The sequence below is a fragment of the Salvelinus fontinalis genome, chromosome 33 (assembly GCF_029448725.1).
Source record: "Salvelinus fontinalis isolate EN_2023a chromosome 33, ASM2944872v1, whole genome shotgun sequence".
Lineage (NCBI taxonomy): Eukaryota > Metazoa > Chordata > Actinopteri > Salmoniformes > Salmonidae > Salvelinus > Salvelinus fontinalis.
This window is the reverse complement of record NC_074697.1, coordinates 24,427,164-24,449,086: the sequence shown is the minus strand read 5'-3', so window position 1 is coordinate 24,449,086 and position 21,923 is coordinate 24,427,164. Positions and strand designations below refer to the sequence as shown.

At 44.8% G+C, this 21,923-nt stretch overlaps 1 protein-coding gene across 3 annotated transcripts in view; it reads right to left on the bottom strand.

Annotated features, from left to right (window-relative positions):
* Positions 1–3,812: 3,812 nt before the first annotated feature.
* LOC129831864 (unconventional myosin-XVIIIa-like) overlaps positions 3,813–21,923 on the bottom strand; it is a 190,239-nt gene continuing 172,128 nt past the window's right edge. For all 3 annotated transcript variants that reach the window (XM_055895376.1, XM_055895377.1, XM_055895378.1), the window contains 5 exons: positions 20,916–21,101; positions 20,543–20,682; positions 8,269–8,388; positions 5,095–6,654; positions 3,813–3,902 (listed from right to left, as the gene is read on the bottom strand). In XM_055895376.1, the coding sequence (XP_055751351.1) occupies positions 5,103–6,654; positions 8,269–8,388; positions 20,543–20,682; positions 20,916–21,101 (1,998 nt within the window). In that variant the 3' untranslated portion in view covers positions 3,813–3,902; positions 5,095–5,102. The remainder of the gene's footprint in view (positions 3,903–5,094; positions 6,655–8,268; positions 8,389–20,542; positions 20,683–20,915; positions 21,102–21,923) is intronic.

Below are 21,923 nucleotides of genomic sequence, written 5' to 3'. Positions count from 1 at the left end.
TGCACTGTGCTCCTAGTTACATAAGGAGCAGTAGTTGGTCATTTGATGCACTGTACTCTTAGTTACATAAGGAGCAGTACCTGACTATCTGCTGCACTGTGCTCCTAGTTACATAAGGAGCAGTACTTGACTATCTGCTGCACTGTGCTCCTAGTTACATAAGGAGCAGTACTTGACTATCTGCTGCACTGTGCTCCTAGTTACATAAGGAGCAGTACCTGACTATCTGCTGCACTGTGCTCCTAGTTACATAAGGAGCAGTACCTGACTATCTGCTGCACTGTGCTCCTAGTTACATAAGGAGCAGTACCTGACTATCTGCTGCACTGTGCTCCTAGTTACATAAGGAGCAGTACCTGACTATCCGCTGCACTGTGCTCCTTGCTACATAAGGAGCAGTAGTTGGTCATTTGATGCACTGTACTCTTAGTTACATAAGGAGCAGTACCTGACTATCTGCTGCACTGTGCTCCTAGTTACATAAGGAGCAGTACCTGACTATCTGCTGCACTGTGCTCCTAGTTACATAAGGAGCAGTAGTTGGTCATTTGATGCACTGTACTCTTAGTTACATAAGGAGCAGTACCTGACTATCTGCTGCACTGTGCTCCTAGTTACATAAGGAGCAGTACCTGACTATCTGCTGCACTGTGCTCCTAGTTACATAAGGAGCAGTACCTGACTATCTGCTGCACTGTGCTCCTAGTTACATAAGGAGCAGTACCTGACTATCTGCTGCACTGTGCTCCTTGTTACATAAGGAGCAGTAGTTGGCCATCTGCTGCACTGTGCTCCTAGTTACATAAGGAGTAGTACTTGACTATCTGCTGGACTATGCTCTTAGTTACATAAGGAGCAGTACTTTGCCATCTGCTGCACTGTGCTCCTAGTTACATATGGAGGAGACTATTATTGTCAGTGACTAACTAGGATGCAACCTTAATCTTTTGGGACATACAGTTATTGTAATTAAGTACAATGGGCTTCCATTTGTTCCGTTAAGTATTCGGCTATCTGCTGTGCCTTGCCCCTATAGTTACGTACAGTAGGACTAATGCTAACATAATGGGGGAAACTGATGGCATTTACCGTGGTGGTTGTGGCGTCTCCCACACAGTAAACAAGGTTTCCCTGCTAATAACTGTTGTGTTGAAGATGATGAACAAAGCACTACTGAATGCATGGTAGTCTAAACACTGTAATAGTGCCGGGTCTCTCCTTTGCTGTATAGTGAATCCCTCCATTTGTCCTCAGACTAAAAACCATTTGCCATGAAATGTTCATAAAAGAGGGAACAGATTTCTTTGAAAACAAGATAAAGGTCATAGTCAATATGAACTCGTGTTCCTGTTTTGAAAGGCCTCAGAGTCAGGGTCAGTGATACTGTTGACATTTCTCAAAGCTGCAGAAAACATCAAAGTGGATGCATCAGAGAACAGAATTTATCTTTTCCTTTCATTTCTTTTTTTCCACAGTATGCCCTCCAGAAATGTTTACTACGAGACTATTTTCTAATGTGCATATTTAAGTCTGAAAAGAGAGACCGGAGCTTGGAGGCTGAAACACCAATGCAGAAAATATCAAACAAAAACCCACAGAGAGAAGAAAATTACAGTCTGGAGTCGTCATTTATTTACAATATATTAAACTGTAATGCAAAATTATTACTTATAACAAGTGGTCATTTTGTTCAATAACGAAAATAAACATGAACTATTTTGAAAGCTAATATGAATCAATACAGATATTTATATATATAAATATTAATGTGTACAGTCAGCAATGTTATGTTCACTAATTTCTTTGTTTTCATTTTTTCCCCCAGGTGTTTTATGATGACTCAGGTTTAAGAGTATCATACAACGACATCATAAAACAGTTTAAAATTCCTTTTAAAAGTCACGTTGACTGCATAGAGCAGGGTTTCCCAAACTCGGTCCTGGTTTAGTTTTTTGCCCATGCACTACACAGTGGATTCAAATAACCAACTCATCATCAAGCTTTGGTTATTTGAATCCGCTGTGTAGTGCTAGGGCAAAAACCAAAACATGCACCCGGCACAGGGGCAGGACCGAGTTTGGGAAACCCTGGCATAAAGAACAAGGGGATGTGATAGACGAGTGTCTTTAAAAATCATGTGTAATACAATCACACCAAACTTATCCCTTCACGCAGAGTATCAACAAAATCGTTTTGGCCCCACTTGCCATGTACAGATGGATAATACACATTTTGGCAGGCCTGCTAAATTCATTAATGCTAATTCATAAATACTAAAGAGACAGTCGAAGGGTTCATTGTAACACCAAGCAACTGTAAAAGCGTGGGTCTTTAATATCTTCCTGGTTAAACTGTTGCGCTGTTATAAAGGGTAGCATTGGTTCAGGACAGAATACTGATGAATCCTACATGACAAATAGGCTTCAGGAACACTGAAAAGGATTTGAATGCATTATATCCAGTTTACAGAGTGGTGGATTTAACATGCTGGTTGAGGACACCTAATCCTCACCATGTGTAATCCAGTATGGTATGGTCAAAATGTGGGTGTTGAAGGAGATATAAACTAAAGGCAAACCACCATAAAGCATGGTGTTGAATATCATTCCCTTTGGAAAGCAAAGCACATCAAATGGAGAGAAGAAAACAAGTGAAAAGCATAAGAACAACCACAATGACAGAGAAAAAACCCAAGCTGAGCCAAAGACCCTCCCCTAAAAGCATTTCTGCAAAGTACTTAGTTCGATTCAAGTTGAAATAAAATGAGACAAACCATTTCATAGGGTACACTACACTCAAACCTCCTGGAAATCATGTTCTTGATGGCAGCACTCTTGAAAACAAATTCTAATTTTATTTCAAACATCAAAACAAAAAGATTTTAAAAAGAAGAGAAAGGACTAAACTTTCATCACAAGCAGTTTGGTGCTGCAGCTCTCTTCTGTTGTCTTCCTGTTAGGAAACATTATTATCCTGCAAAAACAAGTAATAAAAAACAAGCAGATGAGCCGATGAAAGCGTCTTTGTTCGGTGTGGCGCAGCGTGGCACTGCAGACAGAACCTAAGCACAGCTGTAGAGGACCCTACTTATATCAACAGCACTTCTCCCAAAAATAAACTCTGGTCTTTTTTACCAGGACGAGCAAATAAGAAATAACACAGTGTACACACCTAGTTGCAACAAAGGCTTTTGGTATATATTTTCTCTTGTTTTTTTTCTTTCTTGACTCCCAATGCAGTGATAAAACATCAGGGAACATAGCTACAGTTCCTTGGCTCAGTTACAACCATGATCATGATAAAATCTAGGAAGGAGGAGACGATGGCTCCAGCCAAGCAGCAGCTGTCCTCATGCAGCTAGCAGAGACAAGAAAGACAAGTCCTTATTAATGGAGGTGCTGTTCAACTGGAGGGGCCAGATCCAAGATGGAGACACACAGTCACATGTGACTGGTGAAATACATTAAGACAGGGTTGGCCCAGTGGAGAGCGAGAGAAACCATTGGTGTTGTGTACTGTACACTGATGTACTATGGCACCTTCTCTAGACCTTAGCAATGCAAGCTGTTTTGTAACAGTAGAATAATAATGACAGTCATAGTATCATTGCCATGTTGCAGGGTTAGAAGAACAGAGTAGTTGTGAGTGTGTGCACGTGTGTGATAACAGCACAGTGTGTCCAATCGTGCACCACTGGGGCCCTCTCAACATGCAGCGTGTGTTAGCTGGTGTGTGTTAACTACGTTGTCTCAGAGGGCTTGTCTTCACTGTCACTGTTGTTCAGGTAGCTGCCACGTGTATATCTGGAGCGGTAGGACCCTCGAGACGCACCACCTTCTTTTTGTTCTTCCTCCTCTTCTTCGTCAGATTTGTCCAAGCAGAAACGTCTTCGGCTAGGGGGACTGGAAGAAGAGAGAAAGAAAAAGGATCAAAAGACAACTCCTGAGGATAGTTGGGACACAGTGGGGCACGATAATTACCAAACATCGATCCAATGTTCTTATCCTTTATGTAATGTTAGACATTATAAATGTACACAAACACATGCACAGATGCATACTACTGTAGCTTTAGTTATACAACTAAAGTAGGTCCATTTGTATACCATTTTTTAAACTAAAAAACAAACTTATTACACAGAGAGAATGTGATGGATTCTGGTTCTGGTTTGTGGTTGTGGTTGAATGAATCTGCTATGCGCACATTGGCTTCCTCTCCAAAAACAGAAGAATGGCACACCTACAGTGCAGTGGCTGGCTTCAGTACCCTCTCTCTGTCATTAGATAGTCTTCCTGCAGCCTACCGCTATTGTTAGTCTGAACGGGATTTAACATTCAGGCCTGTTTAAATAATGCAAACCTAGTGTTAATTACTGTCAATCGGGCATCTAAAAAGAACTTGCTGCTTGTGTAAATCGATGCAGTGGGTCTAATTACGGCCAGAGTTAATGGGGCTGCAGGGGAAATCTATGGTGGCCGTCTTAATTGACGACCCCTGGTATTTTCTTATTTCCGGGGCCATAAATCAGGCTGACGTTTGGGTGGAGAACTAGTGAGCAGCACTACGGCTACACCCACATCAGCTTTGTCTTTTCCTCCGATCTAAGCCCCTGTTGCTAGGCTAATCGGCATTGTAATGCATCCACAACACGCTTATCTCTCCCCCACCCCCCTCTCTCTGAATTACGGCACTGCAAAGCAATGTCACAATGATTGCCATTGAAGAGATGCAAATTCAAATTGCTTTCTGATGAGCTCTCGTGAATTAAGGACCTCAATTAGTATTTAGGAATTGAGAGTGTAAATAGAAAACAAAAATGTCTTGAGATGAGCCAAGTGAAATTGTACATCTCTACAGTAATGATGATGCACTGTTGAAGCCCTAACAGGAATAGGTCAAGTAAGTCAAAGTGATGCGTCATTCATAACACAACTGATGTGGTATTAGGCTCTCAAAAGGTGACTGGATATTTAGGTTATATTATATTATACTCAGGAGGAGAGGATTGACTGAGCAACCTCTCTGTGGTTAGACCACCACACCATGCAGTGGACACACTCCTACACTCCACACCAGGCAACAGGCATCACCTACTGCCAGCCTCAGTCACTGTCTGGTCTGTACAGATACTTCATCATCAGGTTGTCCACTTTCTTCTTCCTATTCTTCTCCTCCTTCTTGTTAGGAGGGGGCTGCCCCTCAACAGGCGTCCCCGCCTCCCTCTCCCCCTCTGGGCTAGGGGCCTGGCGGCCAGGGGCTCTCTTCACACTGTTGGTGCTTTTGTAGGAGATGGTAGAACCACCAGAGCTGGAGCCAGACTCTGAGTCAGACTCTGAATCCAAGGATGAGGAGGAAGAAGACTCCTTTTTGGACGTCTTTTTGGACGTCTTTTTGGACTTCTTGCCTTTGTTCTTGGAGCTGCCCTTCTTGCTGCAGCGGTCATCATCGGAGCTGTCTGACTCAGAGCTGTGGCTCCTCTTCTTCTTCTTGCCTTTGCTCTTCTTTCCACTGTGGCTGCGGCTGCTCATACTGCTGGAGGACCTCCTACAATCCACGGCCGACGCTGAGCGTCTCAGACTGCTGGTGCTGCGCCCGCTGTCCGCCTCCCTGTCGCCTCTCCCCCTGACGCTAAGCACACTCTTCCTGTCGTTCTCTGTGTCGTCCTCTTTTCTCCCTGCCTCGGCCTCTGAGTCTTCCAGGCTGGTGCGTTTGAACTTGATGGGTTTGAAGTTGAGCACCTCGTTGATGGCCTTCTCCAGGTCGGGGTCCAGGTAGTTGCGGTGGCTGACGGTGGCCGGCTTGATGTCCGAGGTGTCAGGGAGCTCGTTATCATCTCTGTAGGAGCGGGCGGGTGGCGGGGGCATGGACAGGCTACGTCCCGTGGAGGAGTGGGGGCTGTAGGCCGAGGAGCGCTCAGTGAGGGCCCCGCTGTGCCCGTCCTCCATGTCATCAAACTCGCTGAGGCGGCAGCTGCGGAAGTCAGATACGCGTGAGTCAGCACGGCTTACGCTGCCAGGGCTCCTGCCCCCAGAACGACGACTAAGAGAGTGGCTGCTTGGGCAGCGACCACTTCTTCCATATGACTCGTCCGTACCGTGTGCAGAAGTGCTGCGGCGGCTCAGGGGACTGGACATACACAGGCTGATGGTCGACTTGGTGTCGTCCTCTGGGCTCAGGCCACAGCGCGTGGTGGCAACGCAGGCCCGGCTGGGGGCCATGGAGGACACGGTGGACTCTTTGTCGAAGTCTCCCCAGCGGCTGTCCATGCCCTTCCTAGCCCTGCTGGTGGCTTCAGTGTAGGCCTGGGAGATAACCGAGCCACGGTCATCATCGTTCCCAGTCTGGGACTTCCTCCAGGAGCTGGAGCTGACTGAGTAGGAGTCATCCTGGGGTGAGGAGCATTTGGGCTTGGCCTTACGGAAGGAGGTGATAGACTCCTGGGAGTCCTGTTCCTTCTTGAGGGAACTGAAGAGGGAGCTGTCGTCCCCTTTATCTCCGATGGAGTCATTGATGTTGGAGCACTTCCTGTAGCTCAGGGAACTCATCACAGACAACGGCCTGCTCTGATCTACCTCTTTCTCTTTGCTCTCTTTGTTAAACTCCTTCCATTCCTTACCCTCTTTCCCTTCCTTTGCGTCTACGTTTACAGCAAATCTAGAAAGAGGAGGGAGGGAGGGAGGAGTGGCAGGACAGAAAAAAGTTGAAGTAGAAGGGAGGAAGTGGAAGAGGAGGAAGAGAGAAAGAATGATAGATGAATTACAAACTTAAAAAGGAGAGTGGAATGATACTTAAAACAGGAATAAGATGAGCATAGATTGAACGTAGCAGGAAGAAAGTAAAGACAAGTAGATATAACAATGATTCAAATTAATGTGGGGTAGAGAATGTCTGTTTGGATTCACAACTTCAACACAGAAAAAAACAGATGCACAAGATACAAATTTAAGATATGTACTGACTCGAGAAATACCCTCAAACAAAATGTGTTGTCTTGTTCTAATCAATTCCTTTATCCAAAATCAAAGTCTCTGTTTTGAATTAGTTTAGTAGGGGGGTATTCATTTGAATTTCATGTGTGTAAATGTTACAAAGAATTCCAGTCAAGCATCTCATTGTGGTTAAATATTTTGAGAGAGCTGGACACACACAGCAAGAGAGCTGGACACACACTTCCCATGTGTGTGTGTTTCCATCTTAACCAACACACAGAACTGAGATCAAGGAACTGAGCTCTCCTGAAGGAACGGAGGATGTCTGTGGGGACACACAGTTAAGAGAGATTTAAAAACTCTTAAAAGTATTTCAAAGCCGTGAGCAGCTGAAGTGGGGGTGTGGGACAGTTACATCTTCTGGTAAGGAGACAAATCTAGGGCAATCGAAGCTGTCAGACACATCCATTAATCTCAGGGAGAGGGGAGAACGGGAGAGAGAGGGAGAGGAGGGGTGTAGGTATGCATGCCAGCTGGCCACCGGGCATGTCGATAAAACTGCCAGGGAGGCGGCTGTCATCAAGGCAGTGACAATAAAAGACAAAGAGGCTGGAGGAAACACCAGTAGTAATAATAACACCTCCCTATGTCTAGCCAAGTGTTCCAGTCTAATTGTTTTATCTGCATTGGGAGCTAAGTGCTAGGCTGGACCACGTCAACATCCTGATAGGGATGGACACTAAAACCAGTTTGGGCTGCTTTGTAAGCAGGCGGAATGTGCGTGTGTGTTTAGCAGTGGTGAAGACGGGACCTTAGTGGTGAAGACGGGACCTTAGTGGTGAAGACGGGACCTTAGTGGTGAAGACAGGACCTTAGTGGTGAAGACAGGACCTTAGTGGTGAAGACAGGACCTTAGTGGTGAAGACAGGACCTTAGTGGTGAAGACAGGACCTTAGTGGTGAAGACAGGACCTTAGTGGTGAAGACAGGACCTTAGTGGTGAAGACAGGACCTTAGTGGTGAAGACAGGACCTTAGTGGTGAAGACAGGACCTTAGTGGTGAAGACAGGACCTTAGTGGTGAAGACAGGACCTTAGTGGTGAAGACAGGACCGTAGTGGTGAAGACAGGACTTTAGTGGTGAAGACAGGACCGTAGTGGTGAAGACAGGACTTTAGTGGTGAAGACAGGACCTTAGTGGTGAAGACAGGACTTTAGTGGTGAAGACAGGACCTTAGTGGTGAAGACAGGACCTTAGTGGTGAAGACAGGACCTTAGTGGTGAAGACAGGACCTTAGTGGTAAAGACAGGACCTTAGTGGTGAAGATGTGCCATACTGACCTGGAGCTCTTGAGGCTGCCGTCATCTGAGAGGTTCTTGGTAGATCGCTTGTTTTTGGACAGCCAGGACTTGACCCCGTCCACACAGTCTTCAATCTCCGAGTCAGATGAGTCTCCCTCACTGTGTGTAGGGGAGGGACAAAACACAACATCAGTGGGAGGAGAGGAGTAGAGAAAAAGTGAGGTGGGGAAGAGCTGAAAGAGAGTGATGGAGCAAAGGTATAAAGAGGAAGATGGAGAGGTGATGGAGGGAGGTGTGAGAGAGGGATGGAGTGAAGTTGGAGAGGGGGAGAAAAGGATTCTGTAGTATTGGAAGTTAGTGAGGCCACCGAGGAGGACCACATAATTGAATTAGGAGAGAAGACAATAGAAAACCACATGCACTAGATCACAGGAGCGCTAGGAAACACACACAGCCGCACTTGTTGTCACTGTTAGGAGTGTTATCACTGTGGCCCTGTGGTTAGCTGGCAATGGGGCACAGTTTGTCCCCCAAAGAGGACTCAATTCCATTCACTCTGATCCAAAGCCACTCAAGTTAAGGTGGAGCACAAGGAGAGAGACCAGGAATGGGATAAAGTGGAAAGTGAAGAGAGTGGGCACAAAATGTAGGGATTTTCACTTTCATCTCACCCACTTATCTATTCCCTCCACAGCCCCCAAAGTTGCAGTTGAGCTCTTGACAAAATGATTTGGTACACAGCTTGGGTGCTAGGCTGTTTTCTCTCTAAATTATCATTATGGCGTCGACAGCCTACTGCGAAGCATGAGGAGAAATGGAGGGTTGTCAGAAATTTGACACGGTTGAAAAGAGCATGACACTCATTAAGTGCCGTCAGAGCCCAATGCTCATGTGGTGCTGCGAAATTAAGCTGTTACAGCTTAATAATAAAACTGAGACATCGATTGGGGGTGGTTCAAAATCTCCACATCTGCTTATAAAAACCTCTTATCTTGCTGTGGAGTAGAGAGAAAATAGCTTTTTCAGCACTTATACTGCAGCACAAGACCCACCGGCACATACAGTAGCTACAATTAAAATCGTTAAGAGGCAGAGATACAAAAGCATCCCCTGATCGCAGAATGGTCATAACTAGGCCGCTCTGTTTTAAACTGTACAATAACTTCAAATACTAGGCACTAAGATGGCAGTGTTTAGAAGGGAAGGAGAAGGTTGGGAGTCGAGATAAAAGCATTTCTCTAGGAGGGAAGCTGTAATTAACTTTGCAGGCCATGCCTGGCCTATTAGACAATGTGGGGACCTTCAGTGAGAATTGTTATTGTGACAGAGTGAGCGGCGGCTGGCTTTGGCACAGAGGCCTTGTCAATATGGGGGCAAAGAAAGAATGAAGGAGACCTGGGAAAAAACAAGCTAAAGTTAGCTAACCGGTGCAGACAATTCCATGGCTGTTAACTCATCTCCTCCTCCTCCGAGATAATTACAAAAAATATATATATAGAAAAATCTCATCTATTTGTGTCTTTGTTGGGCTTTGCGAGTCAACACCTCCCCAGCCTCTTAAGATTTGTCTTTTATCCGTTCACTTATCTGGCAACATACTGCTTTGAAGAACTATCGCCGCCCCAGGAATTCTAAGAGCACTGATGTTGCTTTAAAGAAACAAAAAAAGGAAAACCTAAATAGATTTTTAAGAATCTTTTTTGGGGAAAGCTGGTATTTTTTTCTCTTGACCCTGATTACATCACCAGGGAAAAATTACATTAGCTGTCATTTTGCAAAATCAATGTCAAAACCCTCCATACAAAATAGTCAAAAATGCATTAATTCAAGGAGAGAATTTCCTTAAGCACAAATTTTTTATTAATTTATACAAGTACAATCCTGTTGAGATTCAAATGTTTTTGGGGGCTGAAGGAGATCTGTCCACGACGAAGGATTTGCTTCTCTTTCCCCTTGTGCATTTTGTCCAAGGAGGAGCCAGTGGGTAAATGGAGGTGATGCATTCAGATCACAGAGGCCATCCCTCCCCCGGGCCGGGGCCAAAACAAAACCGACGGGCCCTTTGTAATCGAGCGCTTCACACATGGTGTCACACACGATTTATATCCTTGACCGCCATACCATTAGTTAAGCCGTGCCGAGAGCCCAGGGGAGGCAAACAAACACAGAATGTGGAGGGAGACATTAATTGTCTGTGACAATCTGCCTCCATTGGTTGTACATCTCTGTTACACACTATTACATTCATCATTAGCTCCTATGGATCCTCTTCTGCTCCCTCAGCCCTGCTCCTCCTTGATGTCCCTGAGTCTTACAAGCGTCTGTGTTGATGTTAAGAACATTTGGGCTTTTATTAGGCAGCTCAGCCTAGACAGCAGCTCCCTATGGGAGTTCAACACTGCCAGCCAGGCATCAAATCAAATGTTATTTGTTACATACACATGGTTAGCAGATGTTAATGCGAGTGTAGCGAAATGCTTGTGCTTCTAGTCACGACAGTGCAGTAATATCTAACAATAATATCTAACAGTAATATCTAACAATTCCCATAACAACTACCTAATTTACACAAATCTAAAGGGGTGAATGAGAATATGTACATGTAAGTATATGGATGAGCAATGGCGAAAGTGCAATAGATGGTATAAAATGCAGTATATACATGTGATTAGAGTAATGTAAGATTATTAAAGTGCCATTATTTGGAGTGCATTGCATAAAGTGACTAGTCATCCATTTATTAAAGTGGCCAGTGATTGGGTCTCAATGTAGGCAGCAGCCTCTCTGAGTTAGTGATTGCTATTTAACAGTCTGACGGCCTTGAGATAGAAGCTGTTTTTCAGTGACTCTGTCCCAGCTTTGATTCACCTGTACTGACCTCGCTTTCTGGATGGTAGCGGTGTGAACAGGCAGTGGCTCGGGTGGTTGTTGTCCTTGATGATCTTTTTGGCCTTTCTGTGACATCGGGTGCTGTAGGTGTCATGGAGGGCAGGTAGTTTCCGGTGATCAGTTGTGCAGACCGCACCACCCTTTGGAGAGCCTTGCGGTTGAGGGCGGTGCAGTTGCCGTACCAGGCTGTGATATAGCCCGACAGGATGCTCTCGATTGTGCATCTGTAAAAGTTTGTCAGGGTTTTGGGTGACAAGCCAAATTTCTTCAGCCTCTTGAGGTTGAAGAGGCGCTGTTGCGCCTTCTTCACCACACTGTCTGTGTGAGTGGACTATTTCAGTTTGTCTGTGATGTGTACCCCAACAAACTTAAAACGTTCCACGTTCTCCACTGCTGTCCCTTCGATGTTGATAGGGGGGGTGCTCCCTCTGCTGTTTCCTGAAGTCCACGATCATCTCCTTTGTTTGTTGACGTTGACTGAGAGGTTGTTTTCCTGACACCACACTCCGAGGGCCCTCACCTCCTCCCTGTAGGCTGTCTCGTCGTTGTTGGTAATCAAGCCCACTACTATTGTGTCGTGTGCAAACTTGATGATTGAGTTGGAGGCGTGCATGGCCATGCAGTCGTGGATGAACAGGGAGTACAGGAGGGAACTGAGCATGCACCATTGTGGGGCCCCAGTGTTGAGGGTCAGCGAAGTGGAGATGTTGTTTCCTATCTTCCCCACCTGGGGGCGGCCCGTCAGAAAGTCCAGGTCCCAGTTGCATAGGGCGGGGTTGAGACCCAGGGCCTCCAGCTTGATGATGAGCTTGGAGGGTACTATGGTGTTGAATTCTGAGCTGTAGCCAATGGACAGCATTCTTACATAGGTATTCCTTTTGTACAGATGGGATAGGGGAGTGTGCAGTGTGATGGCGTCGTCTGTGGAACTGTTGGGGCGGTATTCAAACTGAAGTGGGTCTAGGGTGGCCAGTAGGGTAGAGGTGATATGATCCTTGACTAGTCTCTCAAAGCACTTCATGATGACAGAAGTGAGTGCTACGGGGCGGTATTCATTTAGTTCAGTTATCTTTGCCTTCTTGGGTACAGGAACAATGGTAGCCATCTTGAAGCATGTGGGGACAACAGACTGGGATAGGGAGCAATTGAATATGTCCGTAAACACACCAGCCAGCTGGTCTGCGCATGCTTTGAGGACGCGGCTAGGGATGCCATCTGGGCCAGCAGCCTTGCGAGGGTTAACACGTTTAAATGTTTTACTCACGTCAGCCACGGAGATGGACAGGGGGTAGGGGGAGCGCAGTCCTTGTTAGTGGGCCTCGACGGTGGCACTGTATTATCCTCAAAGCGGGCAAGGAAGGTGTTTAGTTTGTCTGGGAGCGTGACGTCAGTGTCCGTGCCGTGGCTGGATTTCTTTTTGTAGTCCGTGATTTCCTGTAGACCCTGTCCCTGTACTGGCATTTCGCTTGTTTGATTTCCTTGCGGAGGAAATAGCTAGTCTGTTTATATTCAGACATATTCCCAGACCTCTTTCCATGGTTAAACGCGGTGGATCGAGCTTTCAGTTTTGCGTGGATGCCATCATCTATCCACGGTTTCTGGTTAGGGTAGGTTTTAATAGTCACAGTGGGAACAACATCTCCAATGCACTTCTTTATAAAATGCACTCACCGAGTCAGCGTATACGTCGATGTTGTTCTCTGAGGCTGATCGGAACATATTCCAGTCCGCATGATCAAAACAATCTTGAAGTGTGGCTTCTGATTGGTCGGACCAGCGTTGAATGGTTCTCGTCACTTGTACATCCTGTTTGAGTTTCTCCCTATAAAACGGAAGGAGCAAGATGGCATTGTCGTCAGATTTGCCGATGGGAGGGTGGGGGAGGGCTTTGTATTGCTTCGCGTTAGTCAGAGTAGCAGTGGTCGAAGGTATTGCGCATGCGGGTAGCACAATCAATAACTGGAAGAATTTAGGTAGACATGTTCTCAAATTTGCTTTGTTAAAATCCCCAGCTACAATAAATGCAGCCTCAGGATGTATGGTTTCCAGTTTACATAGAGTGATGTTCCTTCAGGGCCGTCTTGGTGTCTGTTTGAAGGGGAATGCACACAGCTGTGACTATTACTGACGAGAATTCTCTTGGTAGGTAAAATGGCCGGCACTTGATTGTAAGAAATTCTAGATCAGGTGAGCAGAAGGACTTGAGTTCCTGTATGTTGTTATGATTACACCATGAGTCATTAATCATAAAGCATACACCGCAGCTCTTCCTTTTCCCAGAGGTGTTTATCTCTGTCGGCGCGATGCATGGAGAAGCCCGGTGGCCGAACCGATTCCGACAACATATCCCGAGAGAGCCATGTTTCCTTGAAACAGAGAATGTTACAATCTCTGATGTCTCTCTAGAAGGCAACCCTTGCTCGAATTTCATCTAACTTGTTGTCAAGAGACAGGACATTGGCTAGTAGTATATTCAGGAGCGGTGTGCGATGTGCATGTCTACGGAGCCTGGACGGGTGGCTGCTTTGTCTGCCCCTTCTGCGGCGTCGTTGTTTTGGATCGCCTACTGGAATTAGCTCCATTGTCCTGGGTGGTGGTCCGAACAGAGGATCCGCTTTGGGAAAGTCATATTCCTGGTCGTAATCTTATAAGACTTAAGACTTAAGATTTCCTGGGGTAACAATGTAAGAAATAATACATAAAAAACAAAATACTGCATAGTTTCCTAAGATCTCGAAGCGAGGCGACCATCTCTGTCAGGCTTTGCCATCCAATACGCATCTGTTCAAAACCTATTTAGACACATATGCTATTGCTGTGACCTCCAATACCAGATTAAAAACTGAGATTGTGACGCAGCTTGTTTTGTTTTACTTTCTTTCATCCTGACATTGTTCAATTAAAATGAACAAAAATATAAACGCAACGTGCAACAATTGCTCAGATTTTACTGAGTTACAGTTCATAGAAGGAAATCAGTCAATTTAAATAAATTCATTAGGCCTTAATCTATGGATTTCACTTGACTGGGCAGGGGCATGGGGGGGAAGGCATACAGTGCATTCAGGAAGTATTCAGACCCCGTGACTTCTTCCACATTTTGTTACGTTACAGCTTTATTCTAAAATGGATTAAATTGTTTTTTCCCGCATCAATCTACACACAATACCCCATATTGACAAAGCAAAAACAGGTTTAGACATTTTTGAAAATTTATTACAAATAAAAAGTGAAATAACACATTTACATAAGTACTCAGACCCTTTACTCAGTACTTTGTTGAAGCACCTTTGGCAGTGATTACAGCCTCGCGTCTTCTTGGGTATGACGCTACAAGCTTGGCACACCTGTATTTGGGGAGTTTCTTCCATTCTTCTCTGCAGATCCTCTCAAGCTCTGTCAGGTTGGATGGGGAGCGTTGCTGCACAGCTAATTTCAGATCTCTCCAGAGATGTTCGATCGGGTTCAAGTCCAGGCTCTGGCTGGGCCATTCAAGGACATTCAGAGACTTGTCCCGAAGTCACTCCTGCGTTGTCGTGGCTGTGTGCTTAGGGTCGTTGTCCTGTTCGAAGGTGAACCTTCACCCCAGTTTGAGGTCCTGAGTGCTCTGGAGCAGGTTTTCACCAAGGATATTCTCTGTACTTTGCTCTGTTCATCTTTCCCTCGATCCTGTCTAGTCTCCCAGTCCCTGCCGCTGAAAAACATCCCCACAGCTTGATGCTGCCACCCCCATGCTTCACCGTAGGGATGGTGCCAGGTTTTCTCTAGACGTGAAGCTTCGCATTCAGGCCAAAGAGTTCAATCTTGGTTTCATCCGACCAGAGAATCTTGTTTCTCATGGTCTGAGAGTCCTTTAGGTGCGTTTTGCAAACACCAAGCGGGCTATGGCTTTTACTGAGGACTGGCTTCTGTCTGGACACTCTACCATAAAGGCCTGATTGGTGGAGTGCTGTAAACCTTCTGGAAGGTTCACCCATCCCCACAGAGGAAATCTGGAGCTCTGTCAGAGTGACCATCGGGTTCTTGGTCACCTCAATGACCAAGGCCCTTCACCCCCGATTGCTCAGTTTGGCCAGGCGTCCAGCTCTAGGAAGAGTCTTGATGGATCCAAACTTCTTCCATTTAAGAATGATGGAGGCCACTGTGTTCTTGGGGACCTTCAATGCTGATTTTATTTTGGTACCATTCCCCAGATCTGTGCCTCAATAGTCTCGGCGCTCTATGGACAATTCCTTCGACCTCATGGCTTGGTTTGTGCTCTGACATGCACTGTCAACTGTGGGACCTTATATAGACAGGTATGTGCCTTTCCAAATCATATCCAGTCAATCGAATTTACCAAAGGTGGACTACAATCAAGTTGTAGAAACATCTCAAGGATAATCAATGGAAACAGGGTGCACCTGAGCTCAATTTCAAGTCTCATGGCAAAGGGTCTGAATACTTAAGTAAATAAGTGTCTAAAAGCCAGTTTTTGCTTTGTCATTATCGGGTATTGTGTGTAGATTCATGGAGAATTTTAAAAATGTAATCAATTTTAGAATAAGGCTGTAACGTAACAAAATGTGGAAGAAGTCAAGCGGTCTGAATACTTTCCGAATGCACTGTAACTATAGAGTTTGCATTCTGGAGATCATTCTTAATTATCTGGAGATCATTAAGGGTTTGTGGGTAAAGTTGTCCCTGACATAGGGAATAGAGGTCTCTGGCTATGTCTTTACGCACCAGTCTGTAGTACGTGTCCACAGCTGGCCCATGTGGGACGAACGTAGATGGAGGTCTGAATACATTATAAAAGAGGGGTTACAATCTCTAAAAAAACAGTTTCAGTCGCAATGTGCGTATGAATTTGTAGAGATCCACCTGCATATTGAAGGCATATGTGCTAGTGGGTACAAAATATCATTCTTTAGACCAGGGGTGTCAAACTCATTCCACGGAGGGCCTAGTGTCTGCAGGTTTTTGTTTTTTCCTTTCAATAAAGCCCTAGACAACCAGGTGTGGGGAGTTCCTAACTAATTAGTGATGTTAATTCATCAATCAAGTACAAGGGAGGAGCGAAAACCCGCAGACACTCGGCCCCCTGTGGAATGAGTTTGACACCTGTGCTTTAGACAATAAAGAGATCTTTTTTAATTGTATTTTTTTTACCCCTTTTTCTCCCCAATTTCATGATATCCAATTGGTAGTTAGTTACAGTCTTGTCCCATCACTGCAACTCCCCTATGGACTCGGGAGAGGCAAAGGTTGAGAGCCTTTCGTCCTCCAAAACATGACCCTGCCAAGCTGCACTGCTTCTTGACACACTGCTTGCTTAACCCGGTAGCCAGCCGCACCAATGTGTCGGAGGAAACACTGTCCAGCTGGCGACCGAAGTCAGCCAGAAGAAGTCGCTAGATTTCGATGAGACAAGAAAATCCCGACCAAACCCTCCCCTAATCTGGGCGGATGGAGACGATTATAGTATCCAATTCGGCCTTAAACATTTGTTTAGGATGGCGCACCATCGGTTGTTAAAGTCCTTGTTCTCTGTAAAGATAGCTGATGCCTTTTGAATGCGCAATACTTTTGGGACTCTTTTGTTGTGGCAATATTCTGAAAGCGTACCTACATGTAATTCTAGGCGTGCAACTTTTTTTGTTTTTCAACTTTTTGCCAGTCAATTGTCAATTATTCCTATGTATTATATACAGTGGGGAGAACAAGTATTTGATACACTGACGATTTTGCAGGTTTTCTTACTTACAAAGCATGTAGAGGTCTGTAATTTTTATCATAGGTACACTTCAACTGTGAGAAAAATCCAGAAAATCACATTCTATGATTTTTAAGTAATTAATTTGCATTTTATTGCATGACATAAGTATTTGAAAACCTACCAACCAGTAAGAATTCCTGCTCTCACAGACCTGTTAGTTTTTCTTTAAGAAGCCCTCCTGTTCTCCACTCATTACCTGTATTAACTGCACCTGTTTGAACTCGTTACCTGTATAAAAGACACCTGTCCACACACTCAATCAAACAGGCTCCAACCTCTCCACAATGGCCAAGCTGTGTAAGGACATCAGGGTTAAAATTGTAGACCTGCACAAGCTGGGATGGGCTACAGGACAATAGGCAAGCAGCTTGGTGAGAAGGCAACAACTGTTGGCACAATTATTAGAAAATTGAAGAAGTTCAAGATGACGGTCAATCATCCTCGGTCTGGGGCTCCATGCAAGATCTCACCTCGTGGGGCATCAATGATCATGAGGAAGGTGAGGGATCAGCCCAGAACTACACGGCAGGACCTGGTCAATGACCTGAAGAGAGCTGGGACCACAGTCTCAAAGAAAACCATTAGTAACACACTACGTCATCATGGATTAAAATCCTGCAGCACACGCAAGGTCCCCCTGCTCAAGCCAGCGCATGTCCAGGCCCGTCTGAAGTTTGCCAATGACCATCTGGATGATCCAGAGGAGGAATGGGAGAAGGTCATGTGGTCTGATGAGACAAAAATAGAGCTTTTTGGTCTAAACTCCACTCGCCGTGTTTGGAGGTAGAAGAAGGATGAGTACAACCCCAAGAACACCATCCCAACCGTGAAGCATGGAGGTGGAAACATCATTCTTTGGGGATGCTTTTCTGCAAAGGGGACAGGACAACTGCACCGTATTGAGGGGAGGATGGATGGGGCCATGTATCGCGAGATCTTGGCCAACAACCTCCTTCCCTCAGTAAGAGCATTGAAGATGGGTTGTGGCTGGGTCTTCCTGTATGACAACGACCCGAAACACGCAGCCAGGGCAACTAAGGAGTGGCTCCGTAAGAAGCATCTCAAGGTCCTGGGGTGGCCTAGCCAGTCTCCAGACCTGAACCCAATAGAAAATCTTTGGAGGGAGCTGAAAGTCCGTATTGCCCAGCGACAGCCCCGAAACCTGAAGGATCTGGAGAAGGTCTGTATGGAGGAGTTGGCCAAAATCCCTGCTGCAGTGTGTGCAAACCTGGTCAAGAACTACAGGAAACGTATGATTGCAATCAAAGGTTTCTGTACCAAATATTAACCTCTACAGAGTACCTAACCCGGATCCGGGAGCACCCCCCACACCCCCCACACTGATTAGCATCGCTAGCATAGCGTCACAATTAAATAGTAGCATCTAAATATCATTAAATCACAAGTCCAAGACACCCAATGAAAGACACAGATCTTGTGAATAAAACCACCATTTCAGATTTTTTAAATGTTTTACAGGGAAGACACAATATGTAAATCTATTAGCTAAACACGTTAGCAAAATGACACCATTTTCTTACTCCAACAGTTTCTTACTCCATCAGGTGCTATCACCAATTCGGCTAAACTAAGATATTGATAGCCACTAACCAACAAAAAAATTCTTAAGATGACAGTCTGATAACATATTTATGGTATAGCATAGTTTTTTTTTTTTAAATGTGCATTTTTCAGGTATAAATCACAGTTCTACATTGCAGCTGCAATCTGATATAGTGCTGATGCAGCTAGAACAATTACAGAGACCAACGTTATATAACTAATTACTTGTCTTAAAACATTTCAGAAAAAATACACAGCGTACAGACATTGAAAGCCCAACATCTGGTGAATCCAAACAATATTTCAGATTTTTTAAATGTTTTATAGCGAAAACAAAATGTATCGCTAATTAGCATAACCAGGCCAGCCAGAACCGGCTGGACGCGCCCGACCAGTTCACATGCACGACAGATATATGAAATAACATCGTAAATTGGGTCTTACTATTGCTGGTCTTTCATCAGAATGTTGATCAAGGTGTCCTTAGTCCTGATGAGTCGTTCAATCCATTCACAATGGCAACCTCCCCTCTTCATTTAGCCTGGGTACTGGTCGACTGGCACGGTCAATTCCCAAAGTTAAAAAACTCAAAGAACGGAACACGGCAAAACTCCCGAAAAAATTCTAATAATCTGATTAAACTATATTGAAAAAACATACATTACGGTGATATGGTCACATGTAGCAAACAAACTTCGACACGGAGATAGTTTTCATCCGTAACGTCAGCATAACAAAAGACAATGCCACCTCTGAAAACGCGCATCTCAGAAACCGGAAGTTGTCGGTCACGCTAAAGAAATAAGTCTTATTTCACGTCAGTACAAGATAAACAAAAAATTTCTCCTCTGACGTCTTCCAGACACCCAGAGGAAGAAGAAGGAAGTGTCATTCGGGTCATAGGTGGCGTGACCATATATAGGCAGAGCTTTGAAGCGGGCATACACATCTTGCAATCTTTTTCAGGCTCAGGGAAAGTGCTGTGAAATGACCTGTGTTTGACTCAGAGACTCAATTGGAACGGTTTTAGAAACCATAGCTTGTTTTCTATCCAATGCTATATGGTTATATGCATATAGTAACAGCAATAATTGAATAAGAGGCAGTTTAGTCTGTAGAGGCAATTATGCTAATGCGAAACAGCACCCCCTGTATTCTCAAGAAGTTTAAGTTCTGCTTTTCTGATGTATCAAATACTTATACCATGCAATAAAATGCTAATTAATTACTTAAAAATCATACAATGTGATTTTCTGGATTTTTGTTTTAGATTCCGTCTCTCACAGTTGACGTGTACCTATGATAAAAATTACAGACCTCTACATGCTTTGTAAGTAGGAAAACCTGCAAAATCAGCAGTGTATCAAATACTTGTTCTCCCCACTGTATATCCTATTCAATTACTAGTGTTCTAATTCATAATTCTATGATGATGAGTGGTTCTATTAAAGATATTTCCTCCCAGTGGGAGAGATTCAAGCGCTGCATATTGCTGGGTTACTGACTCAGCACACCACATCATCCTGATCCCCATCCTGTTACCGCGTGGAGAAGAAAGAGTACACTCTATACTCAAACCTGACTCACAGAGGGAAGAAAGGCCTTCTCCCCGGGACTGTACTCATAAACAAACAAATAAACAAACAAGGCTCGGCAGGAGCAGGGAGCGAGTAAATAAATAAGGAACGGGAGGAGACAGAACTCGATTTCACTAACGTAGCTTTAGCTAGCTGCCTATCTCATCGAATACAGGAAACAAAGAATATATATTTTTTTAAAGTCCTGAAAATTAAGCCCAGCAGTTTTCAGGGCATAAATCTTTCAGATTGTGTGAATAAGGAAAGACAGAGTCGGGGGAGAGTTCTCTCTGATTGCTTTATCCATGGCCTCTTTCAATGGAACATCCATCCTGACTGGGTCATTCTCTTCCTCTTCCTACCACCTCTTCTGCTGAGTTTATCTACAGTTTAACTGTGTAACAGTAGCTGCTCTCTATGCTGAGTGCGTGCTGACTAGCTGACACTTGCTGTCATGAGAGGACATGAGGTAAATTAATTATATTAAGAGAATTTATATGTTTGGGCACTAAATAGACAGCTATACCTGCTGATGAGGTCCTCGTTGCCGTCACTCTCCATCTCGTCCTCGATGGCGGCCTGGAGGTCACCAATCCTCTTGAAGGCTAGTTTAAGGTCCGCCTGCAGGCTCTGATTGGCTGCCTCAAAGCTTTCAATATCCATTTCCTGTTGGAAGAGAGTGAGACACTCTAAGCTAAGGTCCCAGCATTACATCTACATCTGACCATTTCTGAAGTCTCTTTGTCGGTCTCATTTTTCTCAATGTCTAATACTCCTGAACAAAGCAAGGTTGATGGGAACTGCAGCCGTTATTTTATATCTTCAAAGCGCACCACTGTAAAAAGCCAGTCTGTACAGCACCCCAGTCCCCTCGGCCCATTTGTGACTTTGGGTCTTACCAGCTCATGTTTCTTGCGGCTGGCCTCTCCCTCCTTCTTGGCCAGCTCTCCCATCTCCTCCTTGATATCTCTGATCTGTCTCTGGAGCCGCTTGTTCTGCTCCTTCTCCCGTGTCTCGCTGGTGCTGCGGTGATCCCGCTCCTCTGTTAGCTTCTCAAGGTTCTCTTTCAGACGGGCCACCAGGCTCTGAATAACCAACAGCAGACAGGGACCGTGTTAGAAGAACCACTGCACACAGTCTATATCTGGCCCAGGTCAGAGACCTTATCATGCATGCGCTATAAGGGAGATACTCCATATCTAAAATGGGATTCAGTTGAGGAAAAACCTACTTGTATCGGTCACATGCGCCGAATACAACAGGTGTAGACTTTGCCTTGAAATGCTTACTTACAAGCCCCTAACCAACAATGCAGTTCAAGAAATACACTTACTTGCTTTGAGATATTCCCCAAATAAGGGCAAGAAACTACTAATTAAATAGTCTACTTGCTAAACATCGTTCTGCTACATACTGTATTTACATACTGTATTTACACCGCAGAGGAATGCTCCAGCATTTCATATGAGCACATATAGCAACTTCAATGCACTGAAAAGGGTGAATCCAGCCTCCACTAATGCTAAACAGCCATTAGCCTCCAGCCTTGTCCATGCTTCACACTGTGAGTGGGTGAGTTCTGCTCTCTGCCCTCTCAGATGTTTATTGATTGGCCTCCTATAGCTCTCTGTCTACCAGAAATATCCAGCCACTCACAGTGGTTTCAAATGCCATGAGTAGTAACAAGACATGGCTAAATACGACCTTAAAACCCCTTATAACTTTGGACGTATCCTTCCCAAAACTGAACAATTCTTAGCCAGTCTTAGTTGGTCTTTCTATTATTCCAGCCAGTGGAGAACATTGACAGAGAGGGATTCTCTGAGAGAGTTTTACTTTCAGATTTGAGTTAAAGCAGTGTGTCTGGCTGTCTGCACATTGCTGGTAATTACAAGTCCAAAAGTTGC